We start from the raw sequence: 19,207 nt of genomic DNA, 5'->3' as shown, positions 1-19,207 counted from the left end.
TCCTTTCTCCCAGTGTGACATCTGTATGAGCTCTATCAGTGAGGTATGGTAGACATTATTTTAATGCATACTGCAGTAGGTGTTTCTTGTCAGGTTCCCTCCAAATACTGGTTCAGGCCAACCCTCTTTAACTTGTGAAATCTAATAAGATCATAGCATGGGGTGGTATAGCTGTGGGCAGAGAATACTCAGTGCCGAATGCATTTTCCTGTAGCGTATGTTCATAAATGAATGTAGGACAGTGAGACAGCATGGCCATACATGCAATCTAAGATGGAGCTCAAATCGGTTGAATATTTCTCTTTTCAGTCGCAGATTTCTCCCAAGTACTTTCTAAATTTTCTGGTCTTCTTTACCCTTCTTTTTAGTGTGAAGTGATTATTATTGTGGCTCTATGATATAGATGGTGTCTCCACTTCCATTAATAAATGCTTATTTGATTCCAGAAGGTTGCAGTTTGGTTATAAAAATGCTAAACTGGTAGATTTTTGTCCATATCTAAGTTATAATAATAATAATGGTGTTTTTTAAGCACTTAATATGTGTAGAGCACTGTTCTAAGCATTGGGGTGGATACAGGGAAATCAAGTTGGACACAGTCCCTGTGAATCTGGGCTTCACAGTCTCAATCCCCATTTTACAGATGAGGTAACTGAGGCACAGAGAAGTGAAGTGACTTACCCAGGGTCACCCAGCAGCCAAGTGACGGAGCTGGGATTAGAACCCATGTCCTTCTGACTCCCAAGCCCATGCTCTATCGACTATGCCATGCTGCTTCTACTACTCCATGCTGCTTCTTTGATTCTAAGTTATCTAAGTTATCTAAGCACTCAGCTAAATAAAAAGACATTGGCATCATTCTGTGACTTCTTGAGCAAAACCATGTTCTCACAGGATCATGCAGTCAATTAGTTCTTAATCCCTGGCCAGTCTTTGCTTCACTGGGTTTACATTGCTGCCCCTTCCATCAGTTCAAAAGGCTGTTTAAATTGGCATACCAGATAAAGACTTGGTATTGTCTTCTTAGGAAGCTTCTCTGTTGATTTTGAATTTTGTACTCAGAACCAACTTGTTTCTGGTTGAATTCAAATATTTTATCAAATTATTGTTTAGATATGCTGGAGAAGTCACACCGAAGAGATGAGGAAATGGAACATCTGCAGGTAAAGTACATTTATTAATTGCACCCCCAAAAAATCCTCCTTTTGAATCTTCAAATCCCAAATTAAAGGATCATTAGGTCTATTTTTACATTTTGAATCTTGAAAACTTTTTTCCACCTTCAGTCCCTAGTAGAAATATATTAAAAAAACCCAATTCCTGGGTGTTACAATCTCACAAGAAGACGATGGAAGGCGCAAACATAGTGCCAGAGTTCCCCTGTCTACTGCCAACAGTTCCTTTTATGCCAGGGAGTAGGTTCCTGGCCCTGCACATGGCACATTCCATAGCTGACCTCCTCATTTTGGAGAGACTGTAGACTATAAACTCTGGACTGCAAACTCGCTGTGGGCAGGGAATGTGTCTCTTGTATATTGTTATATTGTACTCTCCCAAGCAGTTAGTACAGTGCTCTGCACACAGTAAGTGCTTAATAAATACAATTGATTGACTGAGAGCAGTTCTGCCTTATTTTTTCCGGAAAAAGAACCCAGTCTGTCCTTCTTCCTTCTGGCATAATGCAACTTGACTGGGGCAGGATTATTAGGAGTCCACCACTGGACCATGTCAATTGGGGTAAACATCCGTGATCCAATCTGCCTCTGGAAACTGTTAACCACCATAATAATAATAATTGTGATATTTGTGGGGCACTTACTATGTGTCGAGCACTGTACTAAGTGCCAGTTCCACCTAGGGCTTACCGTCTAAGAGGGAGGGAGAACAAGTATTTCATACCCATTTTACAGATGAGGCACAGGGAAGTAAAAGGCCCGCAATCTCGGTGTCATCCTTGACTCGTCTCTCTTGTTCACCCCACACATCCTATCCGTTACCAAGACCTGCCGGTTTCACCTCTACAATATCGCCAAGATCCGCCCTTTCCTCTCCACCCAAACGGCTACCTTACTGCTACAGGCTCTCGTTATATCCCGGCTAGACTACTGTGTCAGCCTTCTCTCTGACCTCCCTTCCTCCTTTCTCGCCCCGCTCCAGTCTATTCTTCACTCCGCTGCCCGGCTCATCTTCCTGCAGAAACGATCTGGGCATGTCACTCCCCTTCTTAAACAACTCCAGTGGTTGCCTATCAACCTCCGCTCCAAACAAAAACTCCTCACTCTAGGCTTCAAGGCTCTACATCACCTTGCCCCTTCCTACCTCTCCTCCCTTCTCTCTTTCTACCACCCACCCCGCATGCTCCGCTCCTCTGCCACCCACCTCCTCACCGTCCCTCGGTCTCGCCTATCCCGCCGTTGACCCCCGGGCCACGTCCTCCCGCGGTCCTGGAACTCCCTCCCTCCTCACCTCCGCCAAACTGATTCTCTTCCCCTCTTCAAAACCCTACTTAAAACTCACCTCCTCCAAGAGGCCTTCCCAGACTGAGCTCCTCTTCTCCCTCTACTCCCTCTGCCACCCCCCCTTTACCTCTCCGCAGCTAAAAACCCTCTTTTTCCCCTTTTCCCTCTGCTCCTCCACCTCTCCCTTCCCATCCCCACAGCACTGTACTCGTCCGCTCAACTGTATATATTTCCATTACCCTATTTATTTTGTTAATGAATTGTACATCACCTTGATTCTATTTAGTTGCCATTGTTTTTACGAGATGTTCTTCCCCTTGACTCTATTTATTGCCATTGTTCTTGTCTGTCCATCTCCCCCGATTAGACTGTAAGCCCGTCAAACGGCAGGGACTGTCTCTATCTGTTGCCGACTTGTTCATCCCAAGCGCTTAGTACAGTGCTCTGCACATAGTAAACGCTCAATAAATACTATTGAATGAATGAATAAAGTGACTTGCTCAAGGTCACACAGGCAAGAGGTGTTTCTGGGATTAGAACCCAGATCTTCTAACTCCCCCTGAACTGAAGCCTTCAGATTGACTCCCCATATTGGAACATCAACTGTCCTCTTGAATAAGGGCATTGGTTACTATAGAGGATGCAGGGATTTATGCATGGCTAAAAGAGTTCCCACTGCACTCCACTGGGCTCTGGGCCTGATGCAAGACCCTCTCCAGTTCTTTCACTTGCTCTCCCAACTCTCCAAAGGATAATACAGGCCTCTATAATCATACAGTCCTCCAGACTGTAAATTTGTTGTGGACAGGGAATGTGTCTGCTTAGTGTTATATTGTACTTTCTCAAGCATTTAGTACAGTGCTCTGCACACAGTAAGCCTCCCCAAAATATGAATTATTGATTGATTTATCTGACTTTAGGTGGGCCCACTATTTCCTTCCTGTCTTGAGAGTGTCAGAGGCTGGTCATCACCTTTGATATCTCCTGTTTTGGACTGTTCACAGTTACACAGAGTCAAATTTCTTTCCTGGGTCAGTCTAGGACTTGATTCAGTCGAAGATGTTTGTATGTCAAGTTCTCTCTACAATGTTTCCTGCATAATTATAGAAGCTGTTGAATAATTTGTCCAACGACACTTCTCAAATGCCCAAGGTCTCCCATCCCTGTTTACTTTCAAAGTCATTAATTTCCAGAAAAGCACAATCTTTCACCTCTGACCACTGTGTTGTTCCTAATATCTCTTGGAGCAAGTCTACTCTAAGAATCCTTGAAAGAGTGGCTGGGGGTGGGCGGTTTTGTTTGCCTCAGCATCTTGGGTAATATAATGCAAATTATTTTATGGGGTCCTCCTTCTGGATTGGTACCACCCTACTTCACAGACCAAGATCAACTCGTGAAAGATCAAGGACACCATCTAAGTGATGATGATAATGATGGTATTTGTTAAGCGCTTATTATGTGCCAAGCACTGTTCTAAGCGCTGGGGTAGATACAAGGTCATCAGGTTGTCCCACGTGGGGCTCACAGTCTTAATCCCCATTTTACAGATGAGGTAACTGAGGTCTAGAGAAGTTAAGTGACTTGTCCAAAGTCACACAGCTGACAAGTGGTGGAGCTGGGATTAGAACCCATGACCTCTGTCTCCCAAGCCTGTGCTCTGCTTCTCTAAGCATCTAAAGGGATGACATCCTTCCTAACATGCCCCACCAATCTCTTTCTGTTGTTTTAGTATCAATGGTGGCCATTCATTCATTCAATAGTATTTATTGAGCACTTACTATGTGCAGAGCACTGCACTAAGTGCTTGGAATGTACAAATCACTAACAGAGACAGTTCCTGCCCTTTGATGGGCTTATAGTCTAATCGGGGGAGACAGACAGACAAGAATAATAGCAATAAATAGAATCAAGGGGATGAACATCTCATTAAAACAATAGCAAATAAATAGAATCAGGGTGATGTACATCTCATTAACAAAATAAATAGGGTAATGAAAATATATAGTTGAGCGGACGAGTACAGTGCTGAGGGGAGGGGAAGGGAGAGGGGGAGGAGCAGAGGGAAAGTGGGGAAAAGAGGGCTTAGCTGAAGAGAGGTGAAGGGGGGGTAGAGGGGAAGCAGAGGGAAAAGGGGAGCTCAGTTTGGGAAGGCCTCTGGGAGGAGGTGAGCTCTAAGTAGGGTTTTGAAGAGGGGAAGAGAATTAGTTTGGCAGAGGTGAGGAGGAAGGGCATTCCAGGACCGCGGGAGGACGTGGCCCAGGGGTCGACGGCAGGATAGGCAAGAACGGGGGACGGTAAGGAAGTGGGTGGCAGAGAAGCTGAGCGTGCGGGGTGGGCAGTGGAAAGAGAGAAGAGAGGAGAGGTAGGAGGGGGCAAGGTGATGGAAAGCCTTGAAGCCTAGAGTGAGAAGTTTTTGTTTTGTGCGGAAGTTGATAGGCAACCACTGGAGGTTTTTATGAAGGGGAGTGAGTGACATGCCTAGAGCGTTTCTGCAGGAAGATGAGCCGGGCAGCGGAGTGAAGAATAGACTGGAGTGGGGAGCGACAGAAGGAAGGGAGATCAGAGAGCAGGCTGACACAATAATCCAACTGGGATATTATGAAAGCCTGTAGCAGTAAGATAGCCGTTTGGGTGGAAAGGAAAGGGTGGATCTTGACGATATTATAAAGGTGAGACTGGCAGGTTTCGGTGACAGATTGGATATGTGGGGTGAACGAAAGAGCCGAGTCAAAGATGACACCGAGGTTGCTGGCCTGAGAGACGGGAAGGATGGTCGTACCATCCACAGTGATAGGGAAGTCAGGAAGAGGACAGGGCTTGGGAGGGAAGATGAGGAGCTCAGTTTTGGACATTCAAGGAGCCCTGGGGCTTTTAAGGGAATTCAAAATGACTGCCTTGGGCCATTTTTCAATTGAGGTTGCCATGGTGATGCTTTTGGAGAATATTGAAGCTAGAATTTCTCCTTCAGGTTCTATCTCGATTCTGAGGAATGGCTAATGGTTCAATAGTCTGTCTATCTCACTTTATCTCTCTCTCCTCTCCCCCACATCTCCTGAAAGGGCATCTCTCACTTGTTAATAGCCTCATCCCTGCCCAGGTGGATTTCTGCATCCTAGTTAATTCTCTCAAACATTCACGGATACACATTTTCCTAATTTTCTGGGGAATTTGATCTGAGTCTTTCATAGTTTCACCATTTATCCAGCCTTTGATCTAGCATAATTTTCCATTTGGAAAAGGTGTGGTTTAATTCAGCCCTGAGTTGGTTTAAAGCTATGTTAAACCTTGGCATTAACGGCTCATTACCTCCAGAGCTGGCAGAAAACTTCCCCAGGGAAGGTGGGAGTGGGATGTCCCTGGTGTCAATGACTCTCTTTGACCTTGAGGTTTCTTAGAAAATTCCTTGTCTTTGCACTTGGTTATTTTCAGAGTTAGTGTGAATCTCTGCTCTTGGAGTAGATTCTGTTGCACTGTTTCCATATGACTTAACAGAACCTCAAGAAGTTTATGAAATTCTCCAGCACATCTTTTCCTTCAGAGCAAAGCAAGAAAAAACCACCTAGAGAGGCCAAATCATGGGACAATAAGATGCTTGTCTTAGAAGATTGCCTTAGAAGGACCTGGATCCTAATCCTGGCTCTGCCACTTCTCTGCTGTGTGGCCTTGACGAAGTCATTTAACTTCTCTGAACCTCAGTTATCTAATCTGTAAAATGGAGATTAAGACTGTGAGCCCCATGTGGGACATGGACTGTGTCCAACTGATTAGTTTGTATCTACTCCACTGCTTAATACAGTCCCTGTCATATAGTAAGCACTTAACAAATACCAATTTAAAAAATGAAATTGGGGTTGTCATTTGTTAGCCTGATGATACAACCCTACTAGCAGAAAGTGAAGAAGATTCGAAGGGCTTATTATTAAAAGTTAGCAAAAATATGGACCTATATTTGAATGTCAAGAAAACAAAGATCATGACAACTAGAAGTTTTAACAGATTTGTAGTGAATGGAGAGAAGATTAAAATAGTTGACAATTTTTCTCTCCTAGGATCAGTAATCTGTAATAAAGGAACTAGTAGCCAAGAAATACACTGAAGATTAATGTTAGGAAGACTTGCTATGAAAACCCTGGAAAAAGTCATGAAATGTGCTGATCTTACAGTAGCCACAAAAATATAAATTGTCAACTCTATGGTATTTCCAGTGACAATGTATGGATCCGAAAGCTTGATAGTGAAAAAATAGGATAGAAAGAACATAGATTCTTTTGAAATGTGGTGTTGGAGAAGGCTTTTGCGAATACCATGGATTGCCTGAAAAACAAACAAATGGATTTTAGAGCAAATTAAACCCAAGTGGTCTTTGGACAGCCAAGTAACTCGATTTAGATTAGCATATTTTGGACTCATAATCAGGAGGAATAATTCTGTGGAGAAGACACTAATGCTAGGAAAAGTCCAGGGAAAACATGGAAGAGGCAGACCAGCAGCTAGATGGATAGAGACCATAACAACAATAACGGAAGAACCATTAGAAAGGTTGCAGATTATAGCAGAAGACAGGGCGTTCTGGAGAAAGTATATCCATGGAGTCTCTATGAATCGGAAATGACTCGACAGCACTTAATAATAATAATAATAATAATAATAATAATAATATTCTGTTTACCAGCAAACTAGGACTAAAAAAAAAATGTTGGTGTTTGTTAGGTGCTTACTATGTGCCAAGCACTGTTCTTAGCACTGGGGTAGATACAGGGTAATCAGGTTGTCCCACGTGAGGCTCACAGTCTTCATCCCCATTTTACAGATGAGGTAACCGGGGCACCAAGAAGTTAAGTGACTTGCCCAAAGTCACACACCTGACAGGTGGCAGAGCCAGGATTAGAACCCATGACCTCTGACTCCTAAACCCGAGCTCTTTCCTAGACTAGACTAGAATTACCAACCTCCTTATGTTGACATCACCAAAGGAAAATATGGAATTCTAAGATCTAGTCAGGAGCAAAATTGAGAGTCCTGTGAACGTCCAGGAGACCAAAGCTGAACCAGTTTCTCAGACAGGATAATGTTCAATATCGAGGTTTATCAAACAATTAATGGAATTTTTTGAGTGCTTACTAAGTGCAGAGCTGCTAACAGCTACTAACAGTACTAACAGCTTGGGAGAGTACAACAGACTTGATAGATATGTTCCCTGCCCACAACAAGCTTTCAGTGCAGGGTGGGAAAACAGACGTTGATATAAATAAGTAAAATAATTGGTATGTACATAAGTGTTGTGGAGCTGAGTGGGGGGTGAAAAAAAGGGAGCAAATCCAAGTGGAAAGATGGTATTAATAATTGTGGTATCAAAGCATTTACTTTGGTGCCAAGAATTGTACCAAGTGCTGGGACAGATACCAGATAATCAGGTCCCATATGGTGCTCACAGTCTGAAGAGGAGGAAGAACAGGCACTGAATCTCCATTTGGTAGATGAGGCACAGAGAATTTAAGTGACTGGCCCAAGGTCACACAGTAGGCAAAAGACACAACCAGGACTAGAACTCAGATTCTCTGACTCCCAGGCTCCGAGTCTTTCTTCAAGGCTTCTCATTTCCCATACTAGATTCTCCCACTTTCAGTCCCTTACACCCATCTGCAAGTCTTTCTTCCCACTGCTTCCACAAACCATTCCTCTCCTCTCCATCAAAGATCTGGTAAAAATGCTTGTCTAATATGAAACCTTACCTCTTCTTCTCCTCCTGACTCTGTCTTGGCAACTAATCTAACTAGTTTAGTAATTGTAGGTGTAATTATGTAATACTTTTCTATTTTTTATTGTTACTATTTGAGATTTTGCCCTTTCTTCTAATTGTATGAGTGTGTCGTACTTAGTAATTACTTGCTTCCAGTGGTTGCTCATCATTAAAGAGAAATTAAACAGAAATGCCTTACCATTGGCTTTAAAGCCCTCAATCAGCTTGCCCCACCCTACCTAACCTCACTAAATTCCTACTACAACCCAGACCACACACTCTGCTCCTCAGCGCCAGTTTACTCATTGTGCCCCTATATCATCTATCTCACCGCCGATCTCTTTCCAAATTCTCCACCTGGCCTGGAATTCCCTCCCCCTCCATATACGTCAGACCACCACTCTCTCCACCTTCAAAGCATTGTTGAGGACACCTCTTCTCCAAGAGGGCCCTCCGATTAAGCCCTCTTTTCCTCGACCCATTCCCCCATCTCCATTGTCTATGCACTTGGATTTGTGACTTTTGGACATTTGATATGTGCCCCATACAAACTCCAGTCAGACCCGATAATCCCATCTAATTTAACTACTCATGATCCTACTCACCTGTTTATGAGTTCAGGCAGCAGTTTTGGAAAATTGCACATTCCATGGAATGGAGTCTCAAGTGTCCCTGAAGTTCTTGTCATGAGGTTTTATAAGCATACATCACTTGTGTGTAGTCCAATGACAAAGGAGTTAGACATTGGCATTTAGGGGTGGCCATTAGTGTTTGAGGCCAAAGCTCTAATAGGATTAATGATGTTCCATAGTTTTCCTGTCTTGGTGGTAGACTCAGGACAATAGAAGGCTTCTGGCTGAAGCTTTCCACAGAAATCCTTTAATTGTTGAAAACAGTAAAATTCTTGGGAAGCTACAATGTTTCTGTAGTCATTTATAGGCCACAGTTTGAGGAAGGCTGCTAACCTATGCGCAATGATGGAATCTCATATTTATGTAGTGGAATTTTGAAATCTGGGAAAGAAAATAGTCTAGAACAGCAGGATGACGTTATAGACCAAAATGAAGTTGGGAATTGGGACCTTGGAGCTCTTAGTTCTGGCTCTGCCACTGACTTGTGTAACCTTGGGCAATTCAATTTACCTTGCCAAATCTGCTTCTTCCTCCCATACAACAGAAAGTACAAGACTGTCCTCCAAAGGTCTTTGGAATGGATTAGAAATCCCAAGGAGCATACTAAATATTTTCCCATCATTCACCATTTTCACAAATCCTTGTTTTATGGGCAGTGCTGCGGGAAGGGTTTTTGGTTTGTTTTTGTTTTTTTGCCTTACAGAGCAATACCATTCATCCCTTTTCTCCCCTTTAAACTGCACCTCTAGCTCTCAGATTGCTCTTCTCTTTCTCCCTATGAGCAGACAGAGCTGGCAGGCTTCAAATAGCAGGGGCAAAGGTCAGAACAGGGAATGAGTAGTAGTAGTAGGAGGAAGAGGAGGTAGTAATACTAGTAGTAGTATCTATTGAGTGTCCACTTGGCTCTTCCCCTCCCCATCGCCCCTACTCCCTCCCTCTGCTCTACCCCCTTCCCTGCCCCACAGCACTTGTGTATATTTGTACATATTTATTATTCTATTCATTTTATTAATGATGTGTATATATCTATAATTCTATTTCTTTTGATGCTATTGATTCCCGTCTACTTGTTTTGTTTTGTTGTCTGTCTCCCCCTACTAGACTGTGAGCCCATTGTTAGGTAGGGATTATCTCTATCTGTTGCCAAATTGTACTTTCCAAGTGCCTAGTACAGTGTTGTGCACACAGTAAGTGTTCAATAAATACAATTGAATGCATGAATGAATGAATGGTGCACTGTACTGTGTGCTCGGAAAGTAAAGAATAACCGAGTGATATGTTCCCTGCCAACTCTAATGGGGGAGACAAGCATAAAAGTATTTATAACTGAAAGGATCAAAAATGAACAAACATTAATGAATAAATAAGTTAATTATTGCTTGAAGTAGCTGAAGACTGAGGAGTTGCCTACACTCGTTGCCTCCACTTCCTTTCTTCCAAATCTCTTCCTGACCCCCTCCAATCTGGGTTCTGCCCCCTTCACTCCAAAGAAGCCACCCTCTCAAAGGTCACAAATGCTCTCCTTCTTGTGAAATACAATGGTTTCTACTCCCTTCTAATCATCCATGACGTCTCAGCTGCCTTCAGTACTGTGGATCATCCCCTTCTCCTGGAAACATCATCCTCCCTTGGCTTCACTGACACTGTCCTCTCCTGGTTCTCCTATCTCTTTGACTGCTCCTTCTCAGTCTCTTTCAGGGGCCCCTCCTCTGCCTTCCACTCCCTGACTGGGGGAGTCCCTCAAGGCTCAGTTCTGGGTCCCCTTCTTGTCTCCATTTACACCCACTCCCTTGGAGAACTCATTCTCTCCCATGGCTTCCACTTTGATCTACATTTTCATCCCAATCTTTTTCCTTCTCTTTAGTCTCACATTTCATCCTGCCTTCAGGACATCTTTATTTGAATGTCCCACCAACACCTCAAACTTAACATGTCCAAAACAGAACTTCTCATCTTCCTACCCCCTGATTTTCCCATGTCCATAGACAACACTACTGTATCATCTCTGACTCACAAGCCTATAATCTTGGCATCATCCTCAACCCATTTAAAATCCATTCTTTCTTCTCCACCAAACTGCTACTGCCTTAATTCAAGCACTTATCCTATACTGCCTTCATTACTATATCAGCCTCCCCGCTGACCTCCCTGCCTCCTGTCTCTCCCTACTTCAATCCATACTTCACTCTGCTGCCCAGATCATTTTTCTACACAACAATTCAGTCCATGTTTCCCCATTTCTCAAGACCCTCCAGTGGTTGCCCATCCACCTCCACATCAAACAGAAACTCCTTGCCACTGGCTTTAAAACATTCAATCACCTTGCCCCCTCTCTCCTTACCTCTCTGATTTCCTTCTACACCCCAGCTTTCCCACTTCATTCCTCTAATGCCAACCTACTTACTGGACCTCAATCTTCTCTGTCTCACCACTGACTACTCATCCATATCCTGCCTTTGGCCTGGAACTCCTTCTCTTTTCGTATCCTTTAAACAATTACTCTCCCCAACTTCAAAGCCTTATTAAAACCATATCTTCTCCAAGAAGTCTTCCCTGACTAAATCCTCATTTCCTCTTCACCCACTCCCTTCTTCATTGCACTTGCACTTAGATCTGTGACCTTTATTCCCTCCATCCTCAGCCCAAAGCACTTATGTACGTATTGGAAATTTATAATAATCTTTGTCTCCCTCCTAGACTGTGAGCTTATTGGCTTCTTATGGGCAGGGAAAGCAACTACCAACTCTTGTATTATACTCTCCCAAACACTTAGTATAGTGGTCTACCCAAAGTAAATGCTCAAAAAATACCATTGATTCATTAACGATATGACACCGCTAAGTGTTGGAAAATTAATGAGGAAAGTCTTGTTGGAGGACGTGGGACTTAGAGAGAGCTATGGTCTACCTGATGTGGAAAATGAGTGAGTTCCAAGCTGGATGAACAATGTGAGCAAGGGGATGGTGGTGGGAGAGTCAAGAATGAGTTTAAACAGTTAAACAGTTGACTGGGGAAAAATGAATTCATTGAGTTGTGGAAGAGTGGGAGAAGGGAGCAGAAAGGTAATAATAATGGTGGTATTTGTTAAGCGCTTACTATGAGCAGAGCACTGTTCTAAGCGCTGGGGTAGACACAGGGGAATCAGCTTGTCCCACGTGGGGCTCACAGTCTCAATCCCCATTTTACAGATGAGGTAACTGGGGCACAGAGAAGTTGAGTGACTTGCCCACAGTCACACAGCTGACAAGTGGCAGAGCTGGGATTCGAACTCATGACCTCTGACTCCAAAGCCCGTGCTCTTTCCACTGAGCCACGCTGCTTCTCGGTAAAGTAGGTAAAGGTAGTAAGGTAAAGTAGGGCCAGGTGATAAGATCCTGAAAGTTGATTGAGAGGAGTTTTTCTTTGACATCAAAAGTAACAGAAAACCAGGGGGGGCTTCTGGAGGAGAGGAGAGTTGTGGGCTGAATAATGGTTTAGGAAGATGATCACAGTGTGTAGTATAGATTAGAAAGGGAGGGAGACTGGAGGGTAGGAGACCAGCAAGAAGCTAATACAGTAGTCTTGCCATGGTAAAGCCAGAGTTTCTATGGTCTCTTCTGCTGCTCTCTCCAGTGGAGGCCTCTCCTTCTCCAATTCCCCCAGCCTCACCGGGGAAAGGAGGGAGCGTTGGCTTCCTTCTCGCACCCAAGTGCCGTTTCCGCACTATCCCTCCCTCTGCTTCTTCTCCTTCCCCTCCTTTGAAGCCCATATCATTCGCCTCTACCACCCCCTCCAGATTCTTGTAGCTGTCATCTACTGCCCCCCGGTTCCACCTCCAACTTCTTTAACCACCTTGACCCCTTTCTCACCTTCCTTCTCCCCTTCTCTCTGCCCACTCTGATTCTCGGAGACTTCAACATCCACATGGATGTACCCGGTGACTCCTCTGCCGCCCGCCTGCTATCAGTCCTTGACTCTGCCAACCTCCTGCTCCACCACACCTTGCCCACTCACCAACTTGTTCACACCCTTGATCTCATCAATCTCTTACCGCTGCACTATCTCCACCCTCACCAACTCTGAAATCCCTCTCTCAGACCATAACCTTCTCACCTGCCTCCTCTCTCATACTCTCTCCCCCTGCAAATCTGTATTACTCCCCCACAGAGAAGTCCGCTCTCTTGATCCCATCCGTCTCTCCCAAATCATCTCACCCCAACTTGCCTCCCTATCCTCTCTTCCCACTCTCGATGATCAGGTTACCGCTCTCAACTCCACCCTCTCTACTCATCTCAACTCACTCGCGCCCCTTTCCCTATGCCGCTGTCGCTCCACTAACCCGCAGCCCAGTATCTCTGCCTCTGTCTGCCTCCTTCGCTCTTATGCTCGAGCTGCTGAGCTCTGCTGGCGAAGGTCCAAGCACCAAGCCAACCTTGTTCACTTCAAATTTATCCTTTCCTGCCTTAACTCTGCTCTCTCCTCTGCCAGGAGAACTACTTTTCTTCCCTCATTGACACCCATGCCCATCACCCCCACCAATTGTTCCAGACCTTTAACTCTGTTCCTCCCCCTCCCCATCTCTCATCCCCAACGATCTGGCCACCTACTTCATCACGAAAATTAACACAATCAGGCCTGAGCTCCCCCCTTCTCCTTGGGGTTGAAATGGAGAAGAGAGGATTGAAGAAGCATCAATCCTCCTCGATACCCCACCCAGATTACTATAAAATGTTTCCTACAGGCAAAGGCCCTGCCTAAAATACATCCACCCAAAGGACCATTTCGTTCCCTTGTTGAGAAGCAGTGTATCCTAGTGGAAAGAGCATGGGTCTGAGAGTCAGAACCCAGCTCCACCATGTGTCTTGTTGTGTGACCTTGGGCAAGTCGCTTAACTTCTCTGTGTCTCAGTTACCTCATCTGTAAAATGGGGATTATTACTCTGAGCCCCACGTGGGTCATGCCCAACCTAATTAGCTTGCCCAATGCTTTGTACAATGCCTGGCAGATAATAAGCATTTAACAAATATAATTAAACTTTTTTTTATCATTTTTAGGCAAAAGAGAAATGCCTTTGGAGCTGTTTGGCTCACTATTGCAATCAATGCCTTGCCTAACTAAATTCACCAAACTCTAGACAATCTGGAATTTTGGGTTTCGAAAAGAAAAAATGCTGCTCAATTAAGCATTGTCAATTCCCCACCTAAGAGTGAGTCATTTTGAAGCCTTTTCTCTTCCCCAGTGTCCTGAGTTCCATTCCATTTGTTTGCAGTTTTTATTGCATCTATTACAGGCGTCTAGGCACATTTACCCACTAAATGGAATAAATGCTGCAGTTCTGCAAAATTCCATTTTTAGAAAATGAAGTCATATTGACTTATATGAAAATGGCTTTTCCCTATTTTTTGCCCTGCTCTCACTAAAAGATTTGAAGTGATTTTCAACTTTAAATTCAGTGGCCCTTAAAATGAAAAATAATAAGGAAAAGGTCACCCAGTGAGCAATAGAGTAAATTAATCTCTATTCAACAAATGAGAGGAAGCTAGCAGGGTTTGATAAATGGGAAAGAACATGGGAGGAGGAAGAGAAATGTTGTTTTCGGTCTTTTAACGAATTATAAACAATGGAGGCAACCCACTCTTATGTGTGGTTTTAAAATGCAGTCCTGTGATGATCCCATTTTTAACTGAGGCTTAGCATTGTCTTCTCATTTCTGGGACATTCATTTTTATCCTGGCTTTGTGCAGATATACTGTGTGTCTGTTGTTCAAAAATTGTATTGTCTTTGCTTCTTCATGTGTGGTGCAATATTGCCATTTCATTTACATGAGTTTAAGAACCTTTTATAAACACACAGTTCTCTTCTTTACCTCATGCCAGCCAAGAGAAGCACTGAATACAGCCACTGAGAGAGTCATATTTATCCTCAGTCCTGTATGGAGCAGTGGTTTCTCATTTTTGAAGTTGCCAAGACTTGACTATGTTATTCCTTCATAAAACCAAACCCAGTGGGCTAGAAGTGGGCCTGATTTTTCTTTGGTTCTTCTATCTCCTGCTCCCATACTGCATTGCAAACTGCCCATAGAAAGAAAGTACAACCAATAGAGTAAGGGGCATGCTTAATTATTAAAAATGTTGTGAAGTACTCACTGCTGTCAGCCTCTAAATACTGTGTGTCTGGAAAAGACATTCTGTTTTCTGGGTGGGAGGTGTGGAACAGGAGAAAAGTTCGTCACTCCTCTGCTGCCAATATGGCTCTCTGTCTATTCCAATGCTGTTTTGAAGTAGAGATCTGACTTGATAGTTATGAATACAATTTTCCTCTGCTCATTTTTCATCATGCTAGCTTTGGCCAGAGACTTGCAACTACATTCTGAAAACCAAACCAGTGAAAGACCACATTAGTCATTTTAGATTTTAGATTTAGCTTTGTATCTGGCTTTTGAATAGAATTTGCAAATACAAGCTTATTTATTTCAGGAGCTATAAAGTCCACCTTTGGTAGAGTGGCCTATGAATGACAACAACAATGAAACATTTCTAATTTAGGATCAACAATTCAAGTGTTATATGAACGTTGTCAGTGGAGCACTTTTGGCCATATTACTTTGAGAAATACTTTAGTAATGAAGGAAATGATGTTCATATTTTTAAAGGCATTATTCCCCTGATTTATGATGGAAGAATACTGAGCACATTATGATTCTCAGGTACAGTCTTTCGGATGAGCCCTTTTAGTGATTAAACAGCCTGGGATGGTTCAACACAAAGAATGCTATCAACAGCAAAGCATCTTACAAGACATTTGGAAACATGTCCAGGGGAAACTTAGAGACACATGAATCACTATGAATCATATTTGCTAGACTTTAAGCCCCGTGAGGTCAGGGATCAAACTTTCTCATTCCACTCTTCTTTTTCAAGTGATGGTACAATGCACTGCACACAGTAGATGTGGGTAGACCAGTATCCCCCTGGAATCCTGCATGGTGGTAGGAATCCAGATCAGTGGCAATAGCCCCGGTACGAAGGCAGGAGATTTGAGGGTGGTGATTCCTGTTTTCATACACTGGAAAATCAGGTCTCATGTCCCTACAGATAACCCAGCCATTTTGAGATGTCTTTAAAATGCCATATGATTTCCCCACAGCATGTGAGAAAACACATGCAGTAGAAGTTCTTGGGAAATGCTGGTACTCAGAACTTTAGTCCCTGTGACTCTGCCAACCTGGGGCCTGATTTTTCATCCTGAAGTTGAATTCTCTAGCCTTCAGTAGTAGGAGAAAGATCAGAGAGAATTAAGACTGGTGGATTCTCTGATTCTTTGGCTATAAACAACAACAGCAAACTCCTTAATTTAGCTTGTGCTTTCTATAGGGTAGGGTGCCAAGAGTAGTCGTTAAGAGAGAGTGTAATATAGATTATGTACCACACTCTAAGCAGAAAACCATACACATGACCCAATTAAATTATTTTCTTCAGCTATTGGCTATCTAGACACTGTGCTCTCCGATGAGGAAAATGGAATAAAAAAGGCCAGCATGGGAGACTGAAAGAGTTCATTGACAATGGTGCATCCCTCTTCAAACCAAGTTGTAGTAGTGTTCAACCCTCTATATGTCTCTATATGAGGTCTGAACCTAACATAGGAATCATATGTGCGAGGAGCACCTACATTTGACGGTACCAACCTAGCCTCCCTTGCGATCCACTTCTTGTGGCCTGCCTCTGGAAACTTCTATGGTATGTTCCTCCACTGGAATTATCATACCATTAAGAAGATATCCTTTGTTCTCTCTGGGGAGCAGGAAGGGATGGTGGTGGTTTCAGGGCCACTCACTACACTCAGTTACATTTGGTATAGAATGTCAATCAATCAATCAATGGTACTTAATAATAATGATAGTAATAATAATGATGGTATTTGTTAAGAGCTTACTATGTGCCAAATGTGAGTAGGGTACCATATACCCAAACCCTGCCCTCCCCATGACTTTCCCATCACTGTAGACGACACCACCATCTTTTCCATCTCACAGTCCCATAACCTTGGCATTATCCTTGACTCCTCTCTCTCATTCAACCCACATATTCAATCCATCATTAACTCCTGTTGGTCCCACCTTCACAACATCGCTAAAATCTGCCCTTTCCTCTCCATCCAAACTGCTGCCATGTTAATGCAATCACTTATCCTATCCCACCTGGATTACTGCATTGGCCTCCTTGCTGACCTCCCAGCATTCTGCCTCTCCCCAATCCAGTCCACATTTAACTCTGCTGCCTGGATCATTTTTCTACAGATAGATTCATGACATGTCACCCCACTCCTCAAAAAACTCCTGTGGTTGTCCATCCACCTCTGCATCAAACAAAAACTCCTCACCATTGATTTTAAAACACCTTGCCCCATCCTATCTCACCTCACTACTCTCCAACTACAGCCCAGCCTGCATACTTTGCTCCTCTAATGCTAAACTTCACACTGTGCCTTGATCTCACCTATCTCGCTGCCGACCCCTTGCTCACGTCCTGCCCCTGGCCTGGAATGCTCTCCATCCTCAAATCCGACATACAACTACTCTCCCCGCCTTCAAAGATTTAGTGAAGTTCCATCTCCTCCAGGAGGTCTTCCCTGACTAAGTGCCCCCCACCTTCCTCTTCTCCCACTCCCTTCTGCATCTCCCTCATTTGCTTCCTTTGTTCTTCCCTCCCTCCCAGGCCCATAGCATTTATGTACGTATCTGTAATTATTTATATTAATGTCTGTCTCCCCACCTCTAGAATGTAAGCTTCTTCTGAGCAGAGTGTGTGTCTGTTTATTGTTGTATTGTATTCTTCCAAGTGCTTAATACAGTGCTTAATAAATGTGATTGAATTGAATTACTTGAGAGAGTACAATTCATTCATTCATTCAATTGTATTTATTAAGTACTTACTGTGTGCAGAGCACTGTACTAAGCTCTTGGGAGAGTACAATATAACAATAAACAGAGACACTCCCTGCCCACAGTTGAGGTGGTGGACACATTCCCTGCCTACAACAAGTCAAGTTTATTTCGAAAGCCAGCAGGTACATTGTCATCAGTCAGATAACAGATGCGGTGGGTGCTTCTTTGGAAGCGGTACAAACACAGACACCGACTGAAGCTATAGTTACATGTCTTTCGATCCTCATCATCTTACCCCATCTTGGCGAGCCCAATCATCATCCCCAGTTTCTTCAAATAGTTTCAATGCCTTTTTTGGGAATCCAAGTCCTAAGGCATTCACCCCTCCCCAATTTCCCACAGTACTTGTGTACATATCTTTATTCCTGGTTTCTTCTTCTGCTTGTAATTTAGTTCAGTGTCCATTTTCCCACACTAAATTGTAAGCCCCTTGAGGGCAGGAGTTGTATCTGCAAATTCTATCGTACTCCCCTAAGCACTTAGTACAGTACTGTGCACACACTGTAAGTGCTCAGTAAATGCAATTGGTTGATTGATTTATTGTATCCAATTTATCAATATTGGATGCCCAGGGCTCCACTGGCCACTGGCAGCGCAGATGAGAGGCTCAGTTGACCATCAGTGTTTTCAGCTATACCTTCACCTACGGTTAGGCTGACACCATCAATAGCTTCACCTGTGAAAATGCAGGAAGTTCTGGAGGGATGTAGGTAAATATATGTCTCTGGCTGGGAAGTGGGCTAGAGAACTTGATAGCTCATTACAATTATCCACTTTCCAAAATGGCCTTTTCAGCCTTACCTTTGGCTTGAAATCTACAATGGGGATGGAATTGAGCAGCCTGCAGCAGTGGCCAAACGGGGTCTCCACCAATTAGACAGGCCCTTCTCAATTTACTACATCCAGAGGCCTCAGGAGAGTAGGAAGCTGAGCACAGGAAACTGCACTTCAATTGAAATTTTAGTGGTCATTAAGTTTTATCACTTTATAATTTGCAACTTAATTTTAAACTCAAATTTATGACAAAATAAAACTTGAAAATCGGATGCCTAAAGAATAATATATCCTGCTGGAAATACAGAAGATAAGTAGCAGAATCATCTTCTATTACAAAATGTGACTGGTTCTTTAAGTCATCTGGATAATGGATCCATTTTTAGAATGTGAGACCTTGTGGGACAGGGACCGTGACTAGTTCCCGCTAGTACTTAGTACAGTGCTCTGCAGACAATAAATACTTACTACCATTAATACCACTACTACTCCTGCTGGGTTTTGTAAAAATTAATTTAGTTGCTTAGGTGTTGGGGAATTTTTAAATAGTTTTAAGTGCAGATATGTCATAAATTATGTCCCAAAACTTATTTGTCATTAGACATTTCCTGTAGAATTTCTCAATGATTTCAAACACAACAGAATTTTTTTTCCATCTAGGAAGTTGAGGAAAGT

The 19,207-nt window shown here is 43.4% G+C and overlaps 1 protein-coding gene across 3 annotated transcripts in view; it reads left to right on the top strand.

Annotated features, from left to right (window-relative positions):
- The window catches only part of CEP128 (centrosomal protein 128), a 453,487-nt gene that overhangs the window by 336,641 nt on the left and 97,639 nt on the right, over positions 1-19,207 (top strand). For all 3 annotated transcript variants that reach the window (XM_039911721.1, XM_039911722.1, XM_039911724.1), the window contains exon 21: positions 1,114-1,163. In XM_039911721.1, coding sequence (XP_039767655.1) covers positions 1,114-1,163 — 50 coding nt within the window. The remainder of the gene's footprint in view (positions 1-1,113; positions 1,164-19,207) is intronic.

Source organism: Ornithorhynchus anatinus, chromosome 1, assembly GCF_004115215.2.
Source record: "Ornithorhynchus anatinus isolate Pmale09 chromosome 1, mOrnAna1.pri.v4, whole genome shotgun sequence".
Classification (NCBI taxonomy): Eukaryota; Metazoa; Chordata; class Mammalia; order Monotremata; family Ornithorhynchidae; genus Ornithorhynchus; species Ornithorhynchus anatinus.
This window is presented reverse-complemented; position numbering and strand designations above follow the sequence as displayed.